Below are 24,707 nucleotides of genomic sequence, written 5' to 3'. Positions count from 1 at the left end.
TCGTTCATTTTGGGTCTGGGATGAGAGAGTGGGCCAAATTTCAGTTGGCTGATGTCACACCACCTCAAATCCACATAATGCGTATGTATGTCTCTCAGTTTATATTCATCATGGAGAGTTTAGTGTGAGAAGTCTTAAAAATCATGACTTGTTGTGCAGTATGATAAGTCTCTTAAAGATCAAGATGTATAGTTAATTTTAGTGTTTATTCTTTAGGGTGTAATTTCAGTGAATCTGCATTAAATTTGTTAAGTTTGTTGGACCATTAAAATTCCAGTCAAATAGTTGATGCTAGAACAAAGAATTTTTAAATGTGACACATTGTGAAAACATGTTAGAGATTTCCTGGCATTCCAATTCCAAGTAAAGAAACAGACTTCTTCTTAGATAAGGAAAACAGGATTGCTGAATGCTAGAATTCCAGAGCCAAAACAAAGGCTTCTAATGAAACAGAAACTCGATGAAATTGGTGCATAATTGGACATTCTCCAAAGAAACCTGTACATCGTGTTTCACAGGAAGTAGATGTTTAAAAGTGGCTACCAAACTTTTGAGATTGAAATCTTGCAAAGTGGCTATAGTCCGAGAATTAAATGGCCACACGACAACATTAAGTCGAGTGAATTTCTTTAATTTTCTCTGATGAGGAATGATTTCATTTACGTGATAATGTTGCTTCACAGAATAGTAGATACTGGAGTAGCACAGAATAATCTCCGAATAATACACAGGGTGTCCACATGTAGTCAAGGAAGTTGAATTTGGTAATGGAAAGTCATGGGTATCGTTCTGATTCTTGAAAAGTCAGAAAAATTTCTCGAATGATGAAACTTGAGGTGACAATTTTATGCTCTACCTGTTGTAACAATGTTATAGTAGCATTTTTTTCAGGTGTGTGACACAAGTAAATTTATGTCACTTTGTCTACTTCTGGTTCAGTTATGCGATATTTTTTAACTTGTTTCATATTTTCATTGTTAAAGTTTGAGAAATAATATCATTATAGTTAAGCAGTGTATATTTTCAAATTATCATGTTTCTAATCTCTTCAGTAATGATTACTCCTAAAATCGGAGTCAGAAATTTTTGGGATGACAAACTATTATTTGTTTTATACCATGTTTTAACACTTTACTGAAAAATGTTAGAGTTGTATTCTTGACAGCAATTCAAGTTTTCTGAGTTGGTTTTTAATTAAGAATTGTTTTATAAATTGCATGAAGTTTGTAAAATAAATATAAAAACAAATTAAAAAGAAAAATGAATGTCAGGAAGTGCAGAGTTAGCCAACTATGGAGATGGTGAAGGCTGGCTTTCCCCGCTTTCTTTTCTTTAAAAAAAAAAAAAAAGAGGGAAAAAAATCATCTAGAGCAGAGAGCTCAACATTCTTTATTCATGACACTGGTTGGTCAAGGAAACCTAAAATTTTGATTAGGGGAACTCAGGGAAAAGTTTTGGATTTTTTTTTTTTTTTACCAATTGAAGTGGACACCCTGATACACTAAGTTCCCGTGCACATTAACAAAATTGGCGTATGGCGTGCTGTAACTGTAAGAAGAATAACAGGGCCCAAATTTCTTTGAGATAAGGGTAAATTGAGAGAGGTACTGTACCCTGGTAGAGGGGCAGAGAAGGCCTGACGGCCTTATCTCTACCAGGTTAAATAAATAAATACTAATACAAATATACGTGTTGTTTTTTCAATTGTTCTCAGATAATGAGGGGCAAAAAAACGTATTTTCAACAAGACTATACCACAGTGCATACTGCTAATGATTCTTTCGAATTAAAAGGGGAAATCTTTGATAACACGATAATTTCTAGAGTGTTATGGCCTGCACATTCCCCAGACCTTGTTGTGTGCAACTATATTTGTGGGGAACTAAAAATGATTATGTGCGTGCTCTTATTAATAAAGGTTATAGGTGTCGTACTATGCAGGAGGATACAGATCGAAATTGCCACTGGTTATATTGCATGCATTCATGCATGCTCTTTATCAGCGGAGACCAGAGCCAAATAGTGTGTACATTAGAGTGGATTTCACACTTACGCTGGCATTATTTCTTTAACATACTGGTCCATAAATTGACTACAGACTATAGGGAAAATTAAAAAATGTAAGAAGTATCATTTAATCATATATTCATATTTTCATAATCTACACGGGAAATTACTATAATGCCCGCCGTTTATTTCAGAAATATGCATTTTAAGGCTTCCTTTTCAGCATGAGAGGAGAAAATCAGAAGAAAAATGGGATTTTTGATGAGAGATTTTTCTTGTTAATGGTGATTTAATTATGATTTTTGGGTTTTTTCAGATGCATGTTGAGATTTAATTTTAAAACAATTTACAGGTTCCATCTTCAGACTAGTACCACTCGAGGGTCATCTACTCCATTGGCTACCACTAATTAACTACCTACACCGTTGGTGAGATGAAAATTAAACAACACATGGTTGAAAGCCTGTTGCAATACACTCTCTGTATGGTATAAATGTTATTTTGGATTCACTAGCATGGGAAGCTCCAAAGAAAAGCAAAACAATGTTTTGGGTTATTACAAGTTAATTGGAATTAATATCGTATTATTCCCTATAGTTATTTTAAAACCAGCCCTCCATATGAATGCTTCTTTGTTCCTGATGCTGTCATTTCATTACTTTACCTTTATGGTTATTTGTTTTTTAGCAGCCATAACATATTTAATTTCATTAGCTGTTGCACATTTTGGAGAAAGCAATATATCAGGATTCAGTTTAAACTAACCTTAAAAAGAGATTTGGAAAAGGAACATTCAAAAGTTACTTGACCCTAACTTAGACAGGCATTAAGTCAGCATATATTTAATTCTGTATTTTATGTAAAATAATTTTCTCCAATCTCAGGACATGCTTAACATTTTCACGTCTCATGTCGTCATGCAGGAATTACCTATGAAGTTAATGCAGCTTATTCCCGGGAAGCATGCAGTATGCTGGACAAGAACGCCATTTACCCTTAACCTGAAACATGAGCAGATTAAAAATATAACATAAATATTTTAGTTGTGTTTTATTTCTTACAGAAATCAGCCAAAAATCCGAAAGCAGTATTTTTGTGCAAGCTGTGCAAGTATCATTGTGACAACTTGACTGTTGTAGATAATCATATTGCTGACAAACGACACTGCAAAGCCTTGGAGGTAATTGCTAACAATGTTGTATGTGAATAGGCCAACTTAATGCCAAGTACGTTACATGTACTATTGTTTTTGCATAAATTGAACACCACTATTTGGTAAACTACGTCAGTTAATATACGGTACTCGTCAATTTTCAGTGGCGTGCATTCTTCTACGTAAAACAGCCTATTTTCAGTGGTGTGCGTCCTTCTATTTAAGAAAGTCTATTTTCAGTGGTGTGCATTTTTATTTTAAAAAGGTACACTTTCAGTGACGTGCATTCTTCTTTTATTGGACCAGGAAGGTCTTCAAGTCGTTAATTATTTTTTACTCTTTAATATCATTCCTGATAAGCGTAGTGTTCATTCTTAGTCACCTAACAGGTACTGTTGAACCCCAAATATGTTGAGCCCAGACAGTTTGACGTCACTAATGCCGGGTAATATTTTGGCGAATCCTCGGACCTCATCTCATCTCACTACATCTCACCAAAAAAAAAAAAAAAAAAAAAAAAAAAAAAAAAAAAAAAAAAATGTAAAAAATTGCACAAAATTGTAAAAATTGTAGAAAATTGCTAAATTGTAAAACTATAAAAATTTGTAAAAATTGTAATTGTAATATTGTAAAATGTTGACTTGTTCCACATCTTAAAGCTTCATTGCTCATGTAAGATCTAAGGAATAAAATGAATGAATGAATGAATGAATGAATGAATGAATGAATACCAGTTCTCGGGACTGCACAACATTTTTAGTTTTAAAAGTAATTTTTATTGTTATTTTATTTTCCAGAAAATAAAAGAATGATCCGTAATTTATGAATGGTATATTTGTATCTGGTAGAGTTTGCTCTTTCTGCGCAAAACTGAATTCATAACATATTTTTTTTTTTATTTCACATTCCCCTTCAATGCACGTGTCCCCATGCATGTGAATCCTATAGGACCTTAATGTTCAACAGCTAGCTAATCGAGAGCACATTGATTTCTGGTATGAAAACATTTTAATAATGACCATGTTTACAGTAATATCACAGTCTAGTATATACAGTCACGAAGCTTGGGATTATTTTTTGCATTTCTCGCGATAGTTGGTAGCTGCTTGGAGCACTGTGAGTACTAGGAACAATAGACTGTGCCACTGCCGTAAGGCAGACCATGTGACTCGCTTAACCAGATCACGAAGGACGGCGTTTCAACCATATAAATTAGTTGGAATGCATAAAGAGTAATATATATATATATATATATCTAAAATGTAGTGTAATTGCATTAATAAAATTTAAAATAATGATTATGAGACACTTCAGACATAATTCACTTGCGAGTTAAGGTGTAATATTTTTGATGTGAAATTTACGTTGTTCGTATGTGTAATACCTGCCTTTATTTCGATTAAATATTGCGAAATTCTTGTACATTCATTTATGCACGATTCAATAATTTTCAGTTGGACCACACAGATATTTAGATATCTTGAAATTATAGGTTATGTTTACTGTACCAGTTGCCCCTTTCTGTCTTATTTTAGTTGTCTTCAATGCCCTGCCATTACATATGTATGTTATGTCATATGGAAATTATAGGATATGTTTACTATATTTAAATTATATTCCTATATTCGCAATTATACATTATAATTAAACATAATGTCATGTATGATACCCCACACATTCAATTCATCTGTATTTTAATACTGCAATTGAGTACTGAATTACTGTATTTATCTACTACCTAGAGACGAAGTAACACAATCGTAGTACACTAATTTCATAGGAGTGGTATGGTAAATTTTCTGTCTACAGTTAAGGAAGGTAGATGTGCTAAATTAAAATCACAATATAAATTATTTTTTATTAAACCTCAAAATAGCTTCAATTCTAAACTTAAAATGTTGATGCAAACAGATTGTTAACGTGTAAAATTCTCTTCACATTAAAATAACACAGTTTTACAATTATTTCTGCAACATACTATGCAACAAGAAGTAAATGGAACTTATGGACACATTACACTAAATAAAACTTAGCAATGATACGCAATAAAGTTTCACTGAGCTCCATACACTGAAATAGAAAACCCGAACATACATTACGGCTGTCTAGATCGAAAAGGCATTAACCGTGCCATATTTTGCATTGTTGTGAAAAGTTGTATAAACTGTGAAATGTTCGTTATCGGCTGTAATAACTGTAAATGGCTATAATACAATAATTTGAATAATAATATGGGACAAAGAGACATTTGTAGCACTGTAAATTGTAAGAAAAAAATGTCAGAGTTATCCTTCTTCCGAAAGATCCAGGTACGTGAGTTTACTTTATGAAAATAATATATAAACCTTATGTATTTCATATTTCAATAGTGAAAGGAAGGTGTTAATTTTTTCAAAAGAACACGATATCGAAAGTACAATACATTTTATCGTCTGCTATGGAAAGGGTCTGTGATGGGGCGATAGTAGCAATCCTGGTGGTGAGCAACTATCTATGGATGCATATTTAGTAAGTATTGAGCTTCGTGGCTGTATATAGTAGACTGTGGTAATATAATATTCACTCGCAAATTCAAAACTGGACACCTCTTACTCTAAATGACTTAAAAAATCAGCTCGTAATGTGCTGATGGAACATCAGGAATCACACTGTAGTGTATGCATGCAGTTGCACCTAAATCAGGTAAGAATTAAAGTTAAGAGCAATGCTACATACAGTGAAAAGTAATTAAATTAGCTCATGTGTACTTGAAGTCTTCAGTGACTTGATCAAGTTCTTAAAGTATACCGTACATTACTTTCTACCAACATCGTTTCTCTGGTTCTCTGGGAGAGGAGAAGAAGCTACAAAGTTCTTTGTTACTACTGTATTTTAATTACAGGGAGAAGCCGATCGCCAAACTTTAATAAACCTTCCACAACCGACACATGGCATGCTAGCATCAATTTCTAACCTTCTAAAGGAGGAGTTCAACAAGTATGGACTGAGTAAGGAAGAACTCGTGTTAAGGCAGGAGATTGCAACATCAGTTGGAACACTGATCTCAGACAAGAAGCCTGGTATGTTAAAATTTATTTATTTCTCGGTGCTAATTTTGTTTAATTTTCTCCATAATAAGAAGTAGACTAAAGTAAATTACAGTTGTTAGTGTTAAAAGACTTTCTTTATGATAATATCACCATCAGCTTCACTGTTGCTGAGTACAGTCGAACCCTCTTTTGCATTCCCGCAATTAAGATTTTCCCGTCATTTACAACCCTTCTTCTTGATCCCTTCAATTTTCCTATTACAGTCAACTCTGGATATAGTGAACTCGATTATAGTGAACCTAAATCGTTGGTCCCAACCCGTATACATTATAAAGTAGGCCTACATTAATATTTCCGTTTATAGTGAACCCTCTCTTCGGTTATAGTGAACCTAAAACTATAACTTCCCCAAGAAAATGTAATTTTAAAATGGCCAAAATGGTAATTTAGGAAACCCTTTCTCATATAAACTTCCAAGAATATGTTCAGAACAAAATCTCATACCTTCTATTCGTTATGTGCATTGAAAGACAAAGAATTTGTTCAGCTTCCTGGACAGCTTGAAACATGTTAAAGGGAATAGTGCACGCAGTGAGGGAGAAAGGAAGGATTAGTTCTGACTCCTTTAACACGTTCACTGCCGGCTGTATTGTTGCAAAATCTATCCCCAGGAGCCGATTAGTTTTTTGTGTTTATTTATCATGTAATAGTGTCTCTGAATAATTTTTAGCCTCATATACAATTTTCGAGTACAGATAATGTTTCAAATCTTGATGACGCATTTACGCGTCACTGGCACCGTGTTAATAATTCCATTATCAGTGCCATTTGACGCGTTTACGCATCACATTTTTTTTTTTTTACATGACCGTATATTGAAATATTGTTAGAGAAAAACAAATTAGGCCTAACTTCATTTGTGGTAGATTCCGAAGCAGGTATCGACACACAATTCAGGTTGACCGAGGCAATCAGGACAGTAGAATGTTGATTCTTTTCTTCTGCCATTCTCGTAACACACTTTGCAGCATTTCCTCTTTTTTTTTTTTTGCCTTTCTCATTAGCGCGTTGTTTTGCAGGCAGGTGTTTCACAGCTGGTGATACCAGTTTGATTGTTGGACTGCTGAGTGTTGCATACGAGAGCAAATATCGTGTTACTGAAAGTCTGAAATCACATGACGAAATCCTGCTCCTTGTGGTGTACCGAGGATGCAAATTATGTGCGTTCAGTAACATTATTTGGAAGAGGTGGATGTCAATTTTTTTATAGGCTTACCATCGAACTGTTTTTCTTTCACATGGGTAATATTAAAGCATTTGATCTTGCCGATCGACGCCTGACATGTGGTTATTATACTTTTCAATTGCATGCGGCTTTTGTACCTTTTGCCCTCTTTTATTTACTGTTTCAACAATACTGTCTTCAAATTCAGTCGAGATAAATAAGACGTCGAAATATCCACATTTTGAACTGGAGTGCCAACTGGAGTAGTACTTGAATTATTAGATGTTTCAAAATCAGTTTCACTTTCACTATCACTCTTACTTTCACTTTCATTTTCACTTTCACTTTGGATTGAAATCACTGTCACTGTCCAAATCAGGCATTGAAGTATTCACTAGACGCGCAATTTCGTCATCCTTGCAAGTTATCTGGCGCACTTTTACGATTTTTTGCATTTGAAGGATCTGGAGGTGTCTCAAAATTATCATCTAATTTGTCACCCATGATTCCTCTACTTAAATGAGCGGAAAGTAATAACCAAGAATGATAATAAGTAGCAGCACCCTTCCAGTAAGTAATACTACATAACAATACAGGATAACAAAAATATTGAAGGAATAATGCGCGGGAAAGCAAGAAAATAACTATGACGTGCATACGCATCATTGACATATGGCGCTAGGACCGTGTGACGTGTATACGCGTCAAGTGGCATTCAACGTGTTAAAAGAGGTTATTCGAAGAATAGGAAGAGAAAGTGTTTTCTTTTGTAAAAGGATAAATACAAGAAGGATTACAGTATAATGGTCCTCAACTCTCCTTCCCGCATCTTTGTAAAATGAACCCGGGGAAATTCCAAGGCCGAGTACACAGTAGGCATACCTCTAGTGGGAAGAGGTGCAAAATCGGTCAGTGCCCACTACCTAAATGGTCAGATTAGATTCAAGTTTCGAACTGTGAACATTCAGAATGTCGAAGCATAAAGTGTTTAAGTTGGAAGATGAAGCAAACATTATTAGGTATTGATATTGAACGTGGTCTGTCCCAAGTGGACATTAATACTGTATGTATAGCAACGTCAGTACTATAAAACACACACTTTTGGTTTTAGTGAACCTCGGATATAGTGAATGAAATATGCTGGTCCGCAGAGGTTCATTATAACCGAAGTTGACTGTATTATAATATATTTTTAATCTGTATTTGTGCTAATTTCAAGCTTCCCGTAATTTAAGTTGTTTCCTCCAAATGGAGGAAAAATAAAGATGACGTTCATGTGGAAATGTGTCATCATCTCGGGGAAAAAATATCTCAACCAAAAAACTCTTTATTCTGTAGATAACAAATTGAAGAAAATGAATTAACAATATTGCACTACCAAAAATTTGCTACGACTTCAATCATCAAACTTACACAATAGACTAAACTCATTTACAAGAATTTATGGTTGCTAAGGATAGAAACTTCCTCCACTTATCCATTTCTCACCACAAATTTACTCACTCTCGCTCTCACACCCAGTCAGCTGGAGACTTTAAAAGTGAAATGTGAAAGCTTGTACAGATGGTGAATAACCATGACAGTCCCTACACATACGAACTTCACTACTTATATGAATGACTGCATTCCTCTATATCAGTGTTTCTCACACTTTTTCAATGGCAGAACTTCTTTCGACCTATAGTGTAACTGTAGAATTCTTATAATCCATTTTCTTTGTTTTGCTATTTCTCAATAATAATAATAATAATAATAATAATAATAATAATAATAATAATAATAATAATTACTTACTTACAAATGGCTTTTAAGGAACCCACAGGTTCATTGCCGCCCTCACATAAGCCCGCCATCGATCCCTATCCTGTGCAAGATTAATCCAGTCTCCGTCATCATATCTCACCTCCCTCAAATACATTTCAATATTATCCTCCCATCTACGTCTCGGCCTCCCCAAAGGTCTTTTTCCCCTCCCGTCTCCCAACTGACACACTATAAACATTTCTGGATTTGCCCATACGTGCTACATGCCCTTCCCATCTCAAACGTCTGGATTTAATGTTTCTAATTATGTCAGGTGAAGAATACAATGTGTGCAGTTCTGTGTTGTGTAACTTTCTCCATTCTCGTGTAACTTATCCCTCTTAGCCCCAAATATTTTCCTAAGAACCTTATTCTGAAAAACCCTTAATCTCTGTTCCTCTCTCGAAGTGAGAGTCCAAGTTTCACAACCATACAGAACAACCAGTAATATAACTGTTTTATAAATTCTAACTTTCAGATTTTTTGACAGCAGACTAGATGACAAAAGCTTCTCAAATGAATAATAACACGCATTTCCCATATTTATTCTGCATTTAATTTCCTCCCGAGTGTCATTTGTATTTGTTACTGTTGCTCCAAATATTTGAATTTTTCCACCTCTTCGAAGGATAAATCTCCAATTTTTCTATTTTGATTTCGTACAATATTCTGGTCACGAGACATAATCATATTTCCATGTTTTCCGTAATCATTTGTGAATTTTCTCCTAACATATTCACGTCATCCGCATAGACAAGAAGCTGATGTAATCCGTTCAATTCCAAACCCTGTCTGTTATCCTGAACTTTCCTAATGGCATAATCTAGAGCAAAGTTAAAAAGTAAAGGTGATAGTGCATCTCCTTGCTTTAGCCCGCAGTGAATTGCAAAAGCATCAGATAGAAATTGGCCTATATGGACTCTGCTGCACATTTCACTGAGACACATTTTAATTAATCGAACTAGTTTCTTGGGAATACCAAATTCAATAGGAATATATAATACTTCTCTCCTAACCGATGATGATGATAATAATAATAATAATAATAATAATAATAATAATAATAATAATACTGAGAAATGCTGCTCTATACCCACTGAATCAAATTGATTACGAATTTTTCATTATGCTTTGCAAGTAAAGACACTGTCCTTATTCCGTATGTTTTTCAGGTTTTCAAGTAAGGTTGTATGGCTCGTCAGCTTCAGGATTTGGCTTAAAGTCTTCAGATGTAAATCTGGAACTCTGTGTTCCACCAGAGGAGAGTGCTCCAAAAGGATTACATGCGGCATCTGAGATCATTGAAAAACATGATGCATACAGGTATGGTGCAGTATGACTCAGTTATGCTGAATTCACTATGGTTTTTCATGTTGTATGACTGGAACCATTGTTTATATTTTGCAGTGACGTAAAGTGCGAGTTCAATGCAGACATCCCAGCAGTAAGATTCATTGACCGTAGTACAAACATGCCTTGTTCCTTGACTCTCAGCAATAATCATTCGTACAAAATCGCTGTTCTTTTTTCAAAATATGCATCTGTCAATGAGAATGTGCGAATGTTGGGAACAATATTCCGTCTGTGGGCCAAGGTAAGGAGCCATAAGTTATAGGTCAGTATTTTACACAGATGTTGTTGTACAGGAAGTTTAATATACCACCAGAAATGCTTATTTTTTAACAGTGTGACTTCCCGTACCTTTCAGTACAATAACTGTAGAATATTGGCTTTATTTTCAGACCTGTGTTTCAATTCTAAGTCTGGTTATTTTGATATTTACTTCCTCTCATTGTTCCTCCAGACCAGTGGTTCTCAAACTTTTTAGGATTTTGTGTGGTGGTCTCTTCACAAACGCATTGTATTCTTCACCTGACATAATTAGAACATTCAATAAAGATGTTTGAGATGGACAGGGCATTAGTCAGGGTGCGAATTAAGTTTTCTGATTAGGGCGGGATAGAATTCTAGATAGAGAAAACCAAAAATAAAAATATTATTATTATTATTATTATTATTATTATTATTATTATTATTATTATTATTATTATTATTATTATTATTATTATTATTATTACTACGGCTCAACCCTTGGTCGCACTGAATTGCTTATCTTGGATCTTTATCATAATAATAACACTAGTCTGCGATGAAATTACTGCCTCCAAAGTTTGAATGTTTTTAGGGTATTTTTAGCATGCTGAAGTCATATTCGAAGGCAGAAAGTTCCTATCATGTGCCTTTTTTTTTTTTTTTTTGTTATTTTAATTTTCTTATAATATATTACGACAATTTATAGCGTAATTATTAAAACTATAATACTTTAACAACTGTAGTTTTAGTATGTTAAGATATGAAAACCAAATATATTCAACATATTTTTAAGATGTTTATATTGAAAATCAAGGATAACAGATGTTTCTTAGCAGATTGAGGATCCAAGCATATAAGGAAGTTAGAGTGAAATAACGTGCAGCCTTGCCAATATCTTTATTTGTGGGAGATAGAAATGTAAGCCATACCTTGGTGAGAGACTCAACTCAACTCGTCTAGTTCCTTTCACATTTCAATAGTCTGTGTTTCACCTGGAAACGAAACGAAATCAGTTTTTGAAGCTTTATTGTGGAGTAGAAAGTTGAGAGTTTTTAGTTCAGTAAGAAAGTATTCACCGTGTCGCATCGAGGATGTATAAATAATCCATACCATTTTTGTTATATAACTTATGTAGGATATACACATTGCCTAAGCAGAGGCGTAATTTTACAGATTTTGTGAAAAAGTCATATCGTGCTTATTTCGGAATCAAACTTGGAGATCAAAGTAAAGCTTGGACACCACACAAAGTATGTAGAGTATGCATTGAAGAACTTCAGCATTGGATCAACGGCAGAAGACTGTTGCTATCTTTTGGAGTACCTATGGTTTGGAGAGAGCAGTCGAACCATAGTAATGACTGCTACTTCTGTTCGTGTGATGTGAAGGGGTATGATTCTAAAAATAAAAAGCATATAGTGTATCCAGTTATTCGGTCAGCAATTTTACCTGTACCCCATGGGCCTGATGTACCAATCACTGTGCGACTAAAAAATCTTGAATAGTTTTCATCTGAGTCTGATGTAGTGGTGAGGGAAATTGTGATGAGTGACAGTGACTATCTACCAGAGTCGGGTGCTGCAGAACGTGGCTTTAAATAAGGAAAGAGACTGTTTCAAATACATATGTGAGAAATTTCCACTACTATCTGAAGCAAATTAAAAGAAGATATATTTAATGGTCCTGACTAAAGGAAACAGATGTCTGATGCAGCATTAAAAACACTGTGGATGAAAAGGGGAAAGCAGGATGGATATCTTTCTGTGTATTTGTTTTAAAATTTCTTGGTAACAACAAGGGTTCTAATTACCGAAACATTGTGGCTAACATGCTTGAAGCATACAAGGAACTGGTTGTAACATGAGTATCAAAATTCATTTTCTGTTTTCTCACCTAGATTATTTCCCCGAAAATCTAGGATTTTTGGGCGAAGAGCAAGGTGAACGATTTCACAAGGATCTGCAGGAGTTCGAAAGGAGATACCAGGGACGATGATGCATCAGTATGCATCCTCATAATTATTGGATGTTAAAGTGTAAAATACCTGAAGACAAAATAAAAGAAAGAGGAGCAGGATGACTTCCTCAACTAAGAAGCAAGTGGTGTAATTTTTTGTGTGATACATTGTACTAATTCATACATCCAATAGTGAAGTAAACAAGCCAAAACAAAGCAAAAACACTCTAGTGACATGTATGAACAACCATACACATAATTTCAGCAAGTTGTGTCTTTTAAATATTGCTTTTGCATTTGAAATAAAAAAGTGAAATGAAAAAGTTTGTGATGGAATTCACGTAATTATACAATATATTTAAAGTGATTTTGCAAACAAACCTGACGTGATAGAAGTAAACGGATTGAAAATTCGGATTCAGCACAGCGATATTATATAAAAGCACATTATTTACTTTAGGCAACAAACACAAAGTTGAAATTCGCAGGCTAGTGTAATTATGTCCATGAGCAGACTTAAGATAAAATGTGTAATTCCTAAGTTATTGAGTGTTGTCAGCTTGCCGGTGATAATACATCAGTATTATTTTCTTTACTTACTTTATAATTTATAATTATACTCGTATTAAAACAATTATATTTTGTGAGGGGGATAGAAGTTATCCCTGGCAGGGATGTTAATGTGAATTTATGAGAAATGGATAACTTTCCAACGGGGAGAAATCCCCCCCCCACCCCCAACTCCCGTTAATTCACACCCTGCGTGTAGTACATATGGGCAAATCCAGAAATCCATACAGAGTGTTAGTTGGGAGACCAGAGGGGAAAAGACCTTTCGGGAGGCCGAGACGTAAATGGGAGGATAATCTTAAAATGTATTTGAGGAAGGTGGAATATGATTGTAGAGACTGGATTAATCTTGCTCAGGATAGGGACCGACGGTGGGCTTATGTGAGGGTGGCAATGAACCTCTGGGTTCCTTAAAAGCAATAAGTAAGTAAGAGGGATGAAGTCACAGGAGAATAGAGAAAGTTACACAACTCAGAACTATATGCATTGTATTCTTCACCTGACATAATTAGGAACATTAAATCCAGATGTATGAGATGGGCAGGGTATGTAGCACATATGGGTGTTTCAGAAATGCATAGAGTGTAAGTTGGAAGACCCGAGGCAAAAAGTCCTTTGGGGAGGCCGAGACATAGGTGGGAGGATAATATTAAAATGGATTTGAGGGCGGTGGAATATGATGGTAGGGACTGGATTAATCTTGCTCAGGATAGGGAATGATGGCAGGCTTATGTGAGGGCAGCAATGAACCTCTGGGTTCTTTAAAAAAACATTTAAGTATGTAAGGTCCCTTTACAAATTTTTAGATGACCGGCGGTAGTAATTAAAAATTCAAATTAACTACAATTAACACGTAGACTATTACTAAAATTTTTTTGACAAACAATTATTACATTCATTGGGATGGGTGCATCTGCTTTGCCTGAACCAATTTGTCTGTGTTTGGCTAGTGCAACTCTCATATCATTTGTCGCATCTAATCTGTTTCAGGATTTTGTTTTGATAACAAGCAGTGTGGAAAATGCCATATCACACTCATAGGTGGTTGCAAATGGAATTGGCGTTCTTAGAGCCATCTTTGCAACATCAGGATAGGAACTGTGTTAACAGTTAAAGGCTAGGTTAAATAGGCTTATTAATTAAGATAATAGAACATCCAAAGTATAACCAATATCACTTAGAAAAAAATCTCACCAAGAAAAAATGGACTTGACAACAGTCACAAATAGCCAAACACTTCAACTGAGTGACCCCTTCATGATCCCCCTAGAACCGCTTTGCAGATCTCCGTTTGAGAACCACTGCTCCAGACTGCTACTTCAAAACGAGCTACAGTGAAATCTCAGTATCGCGTGCATCAGAAAATAATAATATTTATATTTTATTTTGAAAATACATACACACACAAAACATATAATGTGCTTAAATGCGATGGGCTCATGTCATTAGATTTACTGGCATGTAAAAGAACTCCTGCGTGACAAAATTCTGGCACACTGGCGACGCTGATATAACCTCGGCAGTTGTGAGTGTCAAATAAAACATAATTTAAAATTTACATACGGAGTGTTCTGAAGAAAGGGTCCAATATTTAGAGAGGAGGTAGTATGTATCAAAACACGCAATAAAACTCCAACAAACATGGGTCCTAAAATTAGTATGTTCTGAGAAATGAGCAAATGTTTACAATCACTGTAAGAGCAACATATCTTCCACTGTGAGCTCTTTGGCAAGAAACAAATGAGGAAACAGAACGCAACTGTTTGTCACTGTGTTACACAGCGTACTTTTGTTTGTGTTTGCGTCAAAAGGACGCTTAAGCAGTATGTTAGAGTTCGTAATCGTACTACTGCTGTAGTATTACTGTACCAGTCAGGTAAATTAGTTTCGTATCTGTAATGCGCAGTGACAAACAGTTGCATTATGTCTCATTTGTTTCTTGCCAAAGATCTCACAGTGGATGATATGCTGCTCTTACAGAGATGGTAAACATTTACTAATTTTTCAGAAGATATTGAGGCGCTGACATGGGAAAGGTAGTAACTGCCAAAAACAAAATATTTCAGGGGAAGCAAAAAACAAATTTATGAACACTTTCTCACTTACATTATTACAGAAACTGCTTTAAATGAAAGGTATACACTCATGTTTGTGTTACATATGAAATTTGAAAAGTCTGGCACAGATTTATCTGTGAAATCCTATTTTATGAAAATACAACATTGAAATCACTCCTTAGCCAAACTGAGAATTAACGTTATTTATACATTATGCACAAATTTTTCGGTAAAATGCATGATACTTTTCATCGAGGAAGTCTAACATAGATAACAAATCTCTCTTTTTGGCATCAGGGACGACTGGTCTTCTTTGAAGGCATTGCAAGCACTGCAAGTTAGTGATTGACGTTAATGACTGTCCTTTCTTAAAAATCCTGTGCTCTGTTCACATTTCAAGGTCATTAAATGACTGTCTTGTTTTTATTAGAGGAAAATCAGCTCTTGAGAGTCTAATCCAGTTGAGGGTGCTGATTTTGATAGGAGTTGTATTCAAAAACTTGTCACATTCTGCAGAAAAGTCGAAGAAATCCTCATCCTTCATCATTATTACATTATTAGGCCTTATCTCTTCTGGAACCATGGTCTTGCATCTTTTTTTCTTGTCCCTATGATGCCAAATTCCCTATCACATGGCATGTAGGAATGTTCTGAAACCAGGAATTTCAAGTCCACTGAATCAAAATGTTTCTTGGCCGTAATGTAAATCAGGACCATTAGAATCATCCGATTCTTATTCTGCCCTGCACAGTTATCAGCCCATATTTGTCTAGACGCACACTGATGTTGTAAAAGGAGTTACTACCTTCTCCGCACCAACAACTGTGCACATACAACTTACAACATCTAGTGACTACGTTTCCAACTTTGTTTCATTACATACGGACATACTACCTTCTCTGTGCCATTGGCATGGCCATTTACTACCTTCTCAATGAAAAACCTAAAAATTCGAAATTTTGGCAGTTACGACCTTTCCCATGTCAATGCCTCAATTGTAGACCCATGTTTGTAGGACTTTTATTTCTTGCTTTGATGCATACTAAATATCACTCAGTTTTAAAATTATAACACAGAAAAATTAAGTTAAAAAAATTGTTACTATCTACAACAAATCTACACATGTTACCCAGTGCAATCAACAAAATTTGAATAAGTTCTTAACTTTGGTTTGGATTGTTTTTCTCAATGATTTATTTTCAAAAAATTGTTGAAGAGGTTCACTCAGTGATCTGAAAATCAACTATTCTTTCTTGAAACAACATAGAACAAAGATCGTATGCACGCAATATGCAATACAGTAATCCTGTCTTATCTGTGAAATCTGTATTCAAGATTTCAGTTATCCATTGTTAACCTCGGCAATAAATTATATATATATTTTTTTACCTATTTTAGCACCTAACATCTTTATATGAAGAGTTTTATAGAAAGTCTAGAATGTAGTCGCATTCTGTATTCAGAGACTGTGGTATTATCAGTTACTAAAGCTGTCATTAGTGGCATTACCTCCACTATTTATTTTTCACTGTCCTGACATGTGCTACTCTAGCAACCTATCAACAGGATATTTAAAGGGTTTGCTATTATCCACAGTTTCGTGTATCTGCACAGATACGGGGGATTACTGTAGGCCTACTTTATGTACAATAGTAAGTTTCCAGTCAACATGTTCAAAATAAAAATAGATATACGTAGTACATAAACTCTGCAAACAACAATAGATGAAATAAAGTTGCAAAATTAAAAAGAAAATAGTTATCAATGTAAAAATGAAATATCTTTGCATTATAATGTGCGAAAATTTAGTAGGATATTTAAAAATGTAAGTAAAACTGAAAAGTACGCTAAACTGAATTCTGTTATATAGACAATACTCTATCATGGTTTGCTTTCAAATTGCCAACTTATAGTACCTAAATTGTGCTATTCGCTCGAAAGTATAGAAAAGTATTCTTCATTCGAGTTGACAAAGAAACTGGCCAACCTACCGCATTATCTTCTGGCTTAGTTGTCTCATGAGTGATGCCTCATTGGTGTCACTTACGAGGTTCCAACCTGACTTCAGACAGTTCACTAAACAACAACCTATATTTGCCTTATTGTAATGTACTCAGTTTAGTTGTATTTTCCAAAATTAGTCCACACCTGTGGAGTAACGGTTAGTGTGTCTAGCCGCGAAACCAGGTGGCCCGGGTTCGAATCCCGGTCGAGGCAAGTTACCTGGTTGAGGTCTTTTCCGGGGTTTTCCATCAACGCAATATGAGCAAATGCTGGGTAACTTTCGGTGTTGGACCCCGTACTCATTTCACCGGCATTATCACCATCTCATTCAGACGTTAAATAACCTAAGATATTGATAAATCATCGTAAAATAACCTACCAAAATAAAAAAAAAAATTCCAAAATTTAGTTTTTAGGGTTCACTTTATACCATGAAAGTATTTTTGTCGTGCAATATATACACCAACAGTGAATTGCATGAAATGATGGAAATATAAATTAGCAAATATTTTTCTACAGTATTGCAAGCTGGATTGTCCAGACTCTGGTATGTGGCCACCATATGCCTTTCCATTTTTGGTCATATACTTCCTGCAGCAGTTGAAGGAGCCTGTGCTACCAGTATTACATGAGTTGAAAAAAGAAGCTGCCAGCAGCACAGAAAATGGAGCAGATTCTTATATCGGTTAGTGTTCTAAAGTTCCTTTGTAATGACTTACTTTTCATTTATTTTATAAGATACGGCTTGATAGAGATATCATGGACAGGATTATTAGGGCGTTTCTTCTACAACGGTACCAGTTTGCTTATCAACCAGACAAATCTACTGAAACGCCATTGCATGGTCTTGTGTCACGAATTGAACATGCATTGCATAACAAAGAAATGGTCTTGAGGCTTTTCTAGATATCCAAAGTGTGTTTAATAAATCATTTGTTCACAAAATGAAACAAGCTGCTTTAAGGCATGAAGTCGACCCTCCCTTGATAAGATGGATTGAAGCTATACTGAAGAATAATTACGTATTATATCCTCTCTCTACAGAGAAACTCTAGAGGCTGTCATAGGCGTGGATGTCCTCAGAGCAACATTCTATCACTGTTATTGTGGAGTCTCGTCGTCGAACTGATAGTGGGACTCAATGAGAGGGGGGGGGGGGGTAAATGCAGGAGTATGCAGACGATATTGCTATTCTAATTTTGGGAAAATTCCCAACCATTGTCTCGGAGTTGTTATAAACAGCTCTTGATTTTATGTAGGATTGATGTGATGCTCTGCAGCTGACCACCAGTCCGAGCAAAACTACAATTATGGTAACATTCAGCAGGAGGTGGTGCACAGATGATCATTTTGAGACGTGAATATCCAATAATAAATGCAGTTTTGTTCAGGAGGTGAAGTATCTGGCTGGTATTCATAGTTGACACTTTCGATTACAGTATCCTTCGGGAGACGCAAAATGTGCTTTTTTTTCGTTGCACAGTCGACACTTTGGATGAAAGTGTACTTCGGACCACACTTTGAGCTGAAAGTGTCACTTTGTAGAAAAATGGCGGAAGTCTTAAAAGTTGTCGAATTGTTAGAACGTGGGTAGAAGTGGCACAATTAGTGGACAATATACGAAAGCGCTACATTAGGGATAGGCCTAAAGACAATCCAATGGAATTTTATAGTGATATAGAATTTAAAGAAATGGTTCCGATTTGATAAAGAAACTGTTATTGAGATTGCTCATCTTTTCGATGACCGGTTGACAAAAACGAATAATAGAAGTTTGCCAGTGCCTCCAATAATACAGTTATTGACTGCATTAAGATATTATGCTACAGATATGTGCCATACATTAATATCTATAATATTATAGTTCAGGTATTTCTGTAGTAACATTCGTATATTTATAACTTCAATTCGATGAAGTGAAATGTAGGTAGATATGCCTATATAACCTCATTTTTATTACTGAAACAAATTTTTTAACTTAAATAATATTACACTATTCAATATAATGTAGGCATAACTATCTTAAACTAGCATTGAGAGACTCACGTGCCTACTTTCTAAGCCGATTCCATAATTATATTGGGTTTTGTATTTTGAGATAAGATTTATCTTGATGTTATATAATCATTACTGTTTTGATAATATAATTATTATATTTTCATGCCGGTAAGCACATCTGATATTGCTGCTTGTGCTGAGATACTGTCTCTAGTTCATGTGTAGTCATAACCTCACCATGAAAAGAGATCTCATACTATTAGGCCTGTTCTGTTTTGCATTGTAGAAAATTGGGCATTCAAAATATTCCTGAAGAGCAGGCAATAATGGAAACAAGAGAAAAGAATAATAATAATAATAATAATAATAATAATAATAATAATAATAATAATAATAATAGCAATAGTAATGTGTTTATTTCATTCTTTTAACTTCTATTCACTATTTACGAAAAAGGACAAAAATGAAAATAAAAGGAATAGAACGACATATCAATGAAACAGATACATATAAAACCTAACCTAAAGATATAAAAGAAATATATATATATATATATATATATATATATATATATACACACACACACACACACAAAACCTAACCTAACTATATAAACCAATAGAAGATATGTACAAAATCTAACCTAACTATAGGCTATAAATCAGTGGAACACATACGTACAAAACTTAACTTAACAATATAAATCAATGAAAAAGTTATGTACAAAACCTAATCTAACTATATAATCAATGGATCAGCTATGTACTGTACAAAACCTAACCTAACTTTAGCATATATCTAGAAAAATTTCACCAGCAGTATCACTACCTATTTAATAAAATATTATATATCTGAATTGACTGAAATAATCTAAACTGTCAACAACAAAAAACGAAACACTGAAATAAAACAACTTTAAATATATATTTTCTTTCTCGTGCGATCAATTTAGCCTACCAACTCAAGCGTTATAATCTGTGGGTTACACATTAATTTGTTATTGTTTGTTCACTTGTTTTGAAAGGCATTGTGGTACTTCTGTTACCAACCAAATTGTAACTCTACACTTTGCTGACGTAAAGTAACACTTTGTAAAGTGCACTTCTGCAATTGTCTATGAATACCACTAATATGAAAGAGCCACTTTCGTCAAAAGTGTCACTTAGCAAAGTGGTGATTTAAAGTGTCGACTATGAACATCAGCCTAAGAATCTTTCTGAACCCTGGATTCACTTGGACTAAACATGTAGATCATGTGATTCTAAAATCACTCAGGGCCTTCTGGATCTGTAGAAGATCTTTCCAAAAATCTTGGGGAGAGAGATCTACAGTATATTCGTTGGATGTACACTGCTGTGATCAGACCCTTAGGCCCGTAACACACTTGCAGAGTTTTCGCCAGCGAGAAATGTGTTGCGAGAAAGAGGCGAAGAGCCTTCCTCCACACACTTGGTGAGTTCTCGCTATCACAGATCATACCTCGCTATGGTCATCTATGCACTGCCTTCATGCAGAAAGCATTTTTTCTGATTATAGTAATGACTCGGGGGGAAATATTATAGGTTATGTATTTACGTATATTGTCGTACTTAAATATATAACCTGTAAGTATATTGTCGTATTTTACAAATTACGTACGAACGCTATGTTGAATCTGAGTATTCAGATGATGAGAAAATGGAGTTACATGAACATATTTTGTTCATGAAAAGAAAAATTAGTCATCTGAAAATCACATTGAATCTTAACGAAAATAAGGGCGAGTTTTGGACACTGGTTTCGATTTGAATGATGATACGTTTAGGCATTATTTCAGGTTGAATGGACCACAGTTTTTTGCCATTCATTACATGATAGAGGATTCTTTGCTATGTTCTGATTAAAATTATGTAAACTGTTAAGAGATATGAAGAGTTCGCGGAAAAAATGATGAATGTCACAGTTTTCTTAAGGTTGATGTCATATCTAATTCAATGGATCACTACGAAATTTTATGTTGTTCTTATGAAAAATGGTAAAAAGGAGAATTATCACCATGAATACAATAATCCTTTCCTTTATTTTCTATAGAAACAGCACTACATCTTGCAGTTATAGACTCAATTAGATCACTATCTAATCCTTAACAAAAATGTGACATTCATAGTTTTTCCCGCGAACTCTTCATATAGATACATTATTTCAAATGTTTAATTAATACTATTTAATCTCATCAAATAAAATATAGCCCTATTTATTTTCAGATAATCTGATATTTGTCTCTAGATTTCTTCTTTAAGTTTCGTGTTTTTATAGTTTTCATCCCATGTATCTTGTAAGTAGGCTATGGGTGACATCGTACAAGTTCGATAAGTTTCTGGCTGCAATTATCAGCTATCTTTCCTCAGTTTCAAATAAAAACAAAACAATTCATCACCACCTGTGATATCTTTTTCTACATTCAATCGTCATAAAGAGTATAAATGTCAAACATCTTTGATAAATGTGTCAAGAAAATTTGCTGAGCTACCGATCCCAGCGAGAAACTAGCGCGAGGTTTTTGCCTCGAGCGAGAATCTCTTCCAGTGTGTGGACGTCCATTTGAATCCATGTTATCAATTTTTAAATTTTCTCGCAACACATTTCTCGTTGGCGAAAACTCTTCAAGTGTGTCATGGGCCTTAATATCCTATGCTGCATTGGTCTGATCGCCTAGGACAGTACACAAAACTTTTCAGACCTCTCTTACGAAAATTCAAAGAATTGCCTTTCTAGCTATAATAGGAGCCATTAATACAATCTCTACTGCTTCTCTTGAGGTACTTCTTGGACCCATCCCCCTACATATCTTTGTTCAGACTGAGGCCAAAGCAGGAATCCTAAACTTAATAAATAAGAACCTTTGGAATCCCAAATTACAGAATATTGGGCATTCTATGCTAGTGAGGGACATTCAAGAGCCCATTTATTCAATGGGGAGTATAGAATGATAACTCTTTATAACTTCGGAAAACAATTTTCTATCTCTGTTTGGAGTAGAGAACATTGGGCATCTGGTGATATGCCTTCAATGAAAGGCAGTATCATCGAGTACACTGGTGCTTTAGAATTAACCATCAAATTGGGGCTGGAATGTGGGAAACAAGGAAAGATATATTTTAGTCTGGCAGTCATGCCACAATTTTCCAGGCTTAAATTTGAGAAATAATTGAATGTAAATCCGAGAATACTAAAAGATCATATAAAATCACTCATATCTATATTCTCTCCTAACTGCCTGCAACTAACCACGACACTGACTGAACACAACGAAGTCCATCTCGTGTGGGTGCCAAGTAATAGAGGAATTGCAGGCAATGAAGAACCTAACAGGTTAGCAAAAATAGGTGCTGAGAGGCCATTCATGGGACCTGAGCTCGTGTTGGGTATTTCTCAAAGAAACATCTGACAGACTTTCTTGGACCAGGCAAGTTAGAAACATACAAAATATTGGAAATAAATTCTAAAACTCACACTCAAACTCTTCATTAAAGGTGTATGTAAGAACAAAAAAAGCGAACTATTAAATTTAAATAGGACCCAACTCAGGGCAGTGACTGGAATGCCAAAAGGACACTACCATTTTCAGTGCTATCAAATCGTCATTAGGCTGTATCTAATCCCTTATAAATACTCTTCAGAATGCTGCCTTGTTAGCTCTACAATAGTGCGTCTGCCCCCAGACTAGCCAGCTCAGGTTTGATTCCCAGTGGGTCAGAAATTTTCTACCTTGGAACTAAGAGAGGTGACAGTTCACAACTTCCAATCACTAAATTGTGCACCAATATGCCTGGTTTAAATCCCAAATCTCTCCGCAGTGCATATGAAGATAAGGCATATGTCACTGTTGACAGTAATTCATCTGTCGGATGGGGAACGTTAAGCCTCACTGCCCACTTGGTGCTATTCGACAGGAGTAGGCTGTGTGCCGGCACTGGGTTTCCCCAGCGAATAGGGATTATAAGAATGGACACTTCGTGTCGGTACCTTTGATGTAGCCGGACTGATTTCAATGACCTTCAAGCCAACTAAAGCATCAGATTCTGCTTTCTCCCTAGAGTTGGCGCTGACATCACACCAGCTAGCAGTCGACACAGCGGAAATATAACATATACAATTAATACATCTAGGTACATTATGTACTCAAATAAAATAAATTGGATTCATAAAATAATAAATCCGTCATTAACTGTAATGTCTAGACTCTAGAGTTTCTTTATAATGAGAGTTGAGACGTTGACCCCAACAACAATTAAAATGTGTAATGATTTGATAGCACTGAAAATGGAGAAGTAAAACCATATACCTATATTATATTATTATACAAATATTAAACGAATTCGATACTTAATTTCATAATGTATTATATTATTTTATAATATAATGTATTATATCTGAAATGTAAAATATTATTATTACAACTAGTTTGTCACTGAGAAATAAGGAAAAGCTGTTAACTTGAATTTATTTGAAGCAAAGCGTTACTGGATTATGCAATAAGGTAGGCGATGTTTGGATCCTGTGCCTCAACTCTATTTTCAATTATTATCTTAGCGTATGCTCGATTACACTACCTCTAGCGCTTGAAAGTGGAACTAACTGCTGGCGCACAGAGAAACAAAACACAGGAAAATTCGCTCAGTGTCCATTCTTTATAATCCCTATTCGCTGGTTTCCCCTTCTCTCTTCCTTTTCATCATCATCATCATCATCATCATCATCATCAACCTCACTCATTCCTACACTACACTTACACGAACACTGACACATACTCTCCCGTACAAGTGGTATGCAACTTGAAAAATGGGTCACAGTCCTGCCATCTATGCACAATATGCAGAACCCGAATCACGCAAGTGAAGTGGGTAGGCATTGGACACACACACACACACACAATCACACGCACACACACACACACACACACACACACACACACACACACACACACACACACACACTCACTCGCTCACTCTCTCTCCTTTCACCTCCCAACCCCTCCCCCTCTCTATCTATCCCCTCCCACTCACCCTCATCCTCCCCTCCCCTCCCCATCGCCCTCCCTCTCTCGTTGCCTCATGAGTGATGCCTTATTGGTGATACTTATGAGGTTCCAACCTGTCTTCGGATAAACCCGAGTCACACAGGGATAGTTTACAGGAGTCAAGTGCTTGAAGCCTCTAAACTTGATGCTATATTTGTGATCACACAGAGACATTAAACTTGAAACCATGCTTGAAAAAAAGCGCACGCTGAATGTTGTATTCATAGTGGTGTTTGAATTCTTGTATTCTGTT

The 24,707-nt window shown here is 35.3% G+C and overlaps 1 protein-coding gene across 3 annotated transcripts in view; it reads left to right on the top strand.

Moving 5' to 3' along the window:
• The window catches only part of LOC138708097 (terminal uridylyltransferase 4-like), a 116,572-nt gene that overhangs the window by 36,135 nt on the left and 55,730 nt on the right, over positions 1-24,707 (top strand). For all 3 annotated transcript variants that reach the window (XM_069838283.1, XM_069838281.1, XM_069838282.1), the window contains 5 exons: positions 3,071-3,187; positions 6,042-6,219; positions 10,390-10,540; positions 10,625-10,811; positions 17,917-18,082. In XM_069838283.1, coding sequence (XP_069694384.1) covers positions 3,071-3,187; positions 6,042-6,219; positions 10,390-10,540; positions 10,625-10,811; positions 17,917-18,082 — 799 coding nt within the window. The remainder of the gene's footprint in view (positions 1-3,070; positions 3,188-6,041; positions 6,220-10,389; positions 10,541-10,624; positions 10,812-17,916; positions 18,083-24,707) is intronic.

The sequence above is a fragment of the Periplaneta americana genome, chromosome 10 (assembly GCF_040183065.1).
Source record: "Periplaneta americana isolate PAMFEO1 chromosome 10, P.americana_PAMFEO1_priV1, whole genome shotgun sequence".
Lineage (NCBI taxonomy): Eukaryota > Metazoa > Arthropoda > Insecta > Blattodea > Blattidae > Periplaneta > Periplaneta americana.
The sequence above is the reverse complement of the archived record's forward strand: the minus strand, read 5'-3'. Positions and strand labels throughout refer to the sequence as shown.